Source organism: Belonocnema kinseyi, chromosome 9 (genome assembly GCF_010883055.1).
Source record: "Belonocnema kinseyi isolate 2016_QV_RU_SX_M_011 chromosome 9, B_treatae_v1, whole genome shotgun sequence".
Taxonomy (NCBI): Eukaryota; Metazoa; Arthropoda; class Insecta; order Hymenoptera; family Cynipidae; genus Belonocnema; species Belonocnema kinseyi.
This window is the reverse complement of record NC_046665.1, coordinates 100,447,704-100,451,063: the sequence shown is the minus strand read 5'-3', so window position 1 is coordinate 100,451,063 and position 3,360 is coordinate 100,447,704. Positions and strand designations below refer to the sequence as shown.

At 22.8% G+C, this 3,360-nt stretch overlaps 1 protein-coding gene across 2 annotated transcripts in view; it reads right to left on the bottom strand.

The window, feature by feature from the left end:
* Positions 1-3,360, bottom strand: part of LOC117179933 (2-oxoglutarate and iron-dependent oxygenase JMJD4) — a 12,333-nt gene extending 8,973 nt beyond the window's left edge. For both annotated transcript variants that reach the window (XM_033372162.1, XM_033372163.1), the window contains exon 1: positions 2,978-3,360. In XM_033372162.1, the coding sequence (XP_033228053.1) occupies positions 2,978-3,209 (232 nt within the window). In that variant the 5' untranslated portion in view covers positions 3,210-3,360. The remainder of the gene's footprint in view (positions 1-2,977) is intronic.

The following is a 3,360-nucleotide window of genomic DNA, read 5'->3' as shown; positions in this document are numbered from 1 at the left end:
TATTGCATAGCGTTTTCTCACTATTTCCTTCGAACACCATAGTTTTTGTTTTATTTGCGTTAATTTTTAAGCCCATGCTCTTCATGCTTGCATTTAGTTTATAAAAGATTTCAAGAAAACTTTCTAAAATTTGCATGAAAATGTTTAATCTTTTTAAAACTCCTAAATATCTCTTAAAATAACTCAAATTTTTCAACAAATGTTCATTTGTAAATTATACATCAAAATTTAAAAATTTCAATTACAAATTAAGCATTTTTCGAAATTTAAACGATTCAAGGTTTTCTCTGTTAAACAATTCATTTAAAGATTATTTACTTTTAAATATTTGGTTTAAATTTACTTGTCTTAAAATAAAAATTCAAATATTGCTTAATATTCAATAATTAATCATTTTTAAATTAAAAACTTCTAATTGGGTTAAAAATTGAATATTTTAGACTGAAACAATGTTTTAAATTTAATAAAATCCTTTAATTAGGAATATATTATTATGAAGTTATTTTTAAGTTGAAAATATTTTATAAACTTTCAGGCACACGTTCACATTTCTTTAATGACTAAGACTTTCATATTGAAACCGTTTAAGGTTTAACGTAAAAATCTGAAAATTCTTAAATTTTGAACTGGTTTAAAATCGATTTTGTTCACTTTTTATTACTTAAAGTACAGATAAATTAAAAAAATATATTTATTTATTAAATGAAAATGGTTTTTATCCAAAATTTTCAACATCAAAGGCTTTTATTTTTTCAAATCTTTAAGAAAGTCTTTAAAAATTCTTTAAATTAAAAATGTAAGCTTAGAAATAAAAATTTTAGATGGAAAATTTTTAAAGTCAAAAGTTTTGAAGTACGTATTGCAAGCTAAGTAAAAGCATAATTGAAAAACATAACAATTCCACTAGTTATTTAAAAACTGTTAAAATCGAACGTAGACAGATTTTTCTTCTACAGTATTGTAAAATTTCCTTTAAAAAAAATTCACTGTCATTTCCCGGTATCCCGGTCCAGCGGCCACCCTGATATTTTATTTAAAATATTAACTGAAAAATGGACTGAATATTTAAACTCACTAAAACACAAATACGCGCGCTGTGCTCGCGATTATTGAATATTTCCATATTTTAAGTAGTAAGTAGAATTTAAAGGAAAGTTCGAGTAAATTTAAAAGATATTTAGGACTTTTAGAAGTTTAAAAGAAATTACAAAATATTTGATAAATTTTCGGAAATGTTTTAAAGTATGAAAATATTTTTAATCGCTTAAAAAATTCCTGCATATCATTTAAACTAACTCAAATTATTTATAAAGTTTTTAATAATCTTTCAAAATTCAAAAAAACTAATTGTAAAATTTCAAACACAGGAAAACTCCCGAATCCAAACAATTGCGAAATTTTTAATTAAGAAAATAAAATCTTTCTGTTTGATGAACATATTGTTCACTTTATCATTTATTTATGATTTCAATATATTTTTAAATTGTTTAGCTTCGTAAATTAAAAAATTTAATAACATAAACTTTCAGGAATTTTCCAATTTGGAAATTTTAAATTTGCAGAGTATTTTGGTTTTCAGGGATTTCACAGAATCGAGAATTTAATTTTTCGGAATTTTGCATTCGTCTCATTTATATGAATTTTTTTCAATCTTCTTAACTTTTCTTCAAAAAATATTTTTAAATTCACAGGAATCCTAAGTATATTGGCCTATTACCTTGAAACATTTGAAAATACTTGAAAATTTTTTGAAATCTTTCAAATCAGAAAATTTTGTTTGAAATTTTTTCTAAACTGCTAAATATATTAAAAAATTATTCACCTTTTTCTAATTTGTTTAATGCCCGAAAAATTTAGCTTTAAAATCTTACAAATTCTTTTTCGACGACTTTTGGAATATTTTGAAATGTTTTCAAATCTTTTTAAATATTCTCTTACAACCAAATTCTTAAAAATAAAAATCCTTACAATTTTCCCAGGAAACTTACAAATTTGTCTTTATTATTTTGAAAACGTTCAAATTCTTTAAAAAGCTTCCTAATTTGTTATTCGAAATCTTCAAAAATATACTTTTTCTTCTTCAAATTTTTGAAGATTCAAAATTTCAAACTATTTTCAAAATTTTCTTTTAACTTCTAAATAATTTTTTAAATCCTTAAAACTAAAAAAAAAACTTTAAAATTTTCCAGATTATTTTTCGACAATTTTGTCAATGCTTGGAAATAGTTTAAAAAATAATAATCACAAAAAAATTTTCCAGGAATTATATTTTTATTATTATTTTGAAACCTCTTGAATACCTTGAAAAACTCCTAAATATATTTTTTAAATGATTCGAAAATTTTGTTAGTCCTGAAAATGTAAAGAATTGCTTTGAAAACTGCCAGTTTCTTTTTCGACAACTTTGTTATCGTTTGAAATGTTTAAAAATCTTTTTAAATATTCTCCTAAAATAAATCTTTTCAAAATAAAAATCATTTAAAACTTCCCAAAGAATCTTAATTTTTTTTTTATTATTTTCAAACCTTTCAAAATCCTGAAAAATGTTCAAAAGTTGTTCAAAATATTCAAAAATATAGATCTCGTTTGAAATATTAAAAAATGATTGAAGTTTCTCCTAAATGTTTTTTAGTCATAAAAAATTTTAAAAACTTGCTGTAAAATGTTTTAGATTCTTTTTCGATAATTTAAGAAACCTTTTTCAATTTTATGTAAAAATTCATTTTTCACAATAAAAAAGCATTAAAAATTGCCGTACTGAAAAAATTATTCTCTTCAAACGTTTCGAAATTCTTGAAAACCCTTTTTTTTGAAATATACATTTTGTTTCATATATGTTAAATCTCAGAAAAAAAACTGAAAACAGTCACTAACTGTCAAAACAACGGAGTGTCGCAACAAATCATATTTTCAAGAAAATGTTATTATTTTTGTCTATTCACTGAATAAATATTTTTTCTGAAGAATGAGAACTTACCAAATAATTGTTTTAGCAAGGTGAAGTTTGGCGCTCCATTCTGTATCCAATCTTTTTTGCATGGCCAGTTTTTTGTCGCATTTGACTGAATAATACATGGTTTATTGGCAATAAGATAATTAGAAAAAAAATCGTTGTACGAAATTTCATCTATGTTAATCGATGAATCAAATACACAAGACTTTTCTGAATTGGTAGAAATGTTGCTGTCAACAATTTCTATATTTGACATGTTTACATTTTATAATATCACATTTTTCCGTGATATTTATATATTCCTTACAATTCTTTTTAAAATATATCTTTCTCTTTTATTGCCGATTTGTTATACACAATTTTATAAACACGAGACAGCTACAAATACGGAGTATAAGAAAAATTAT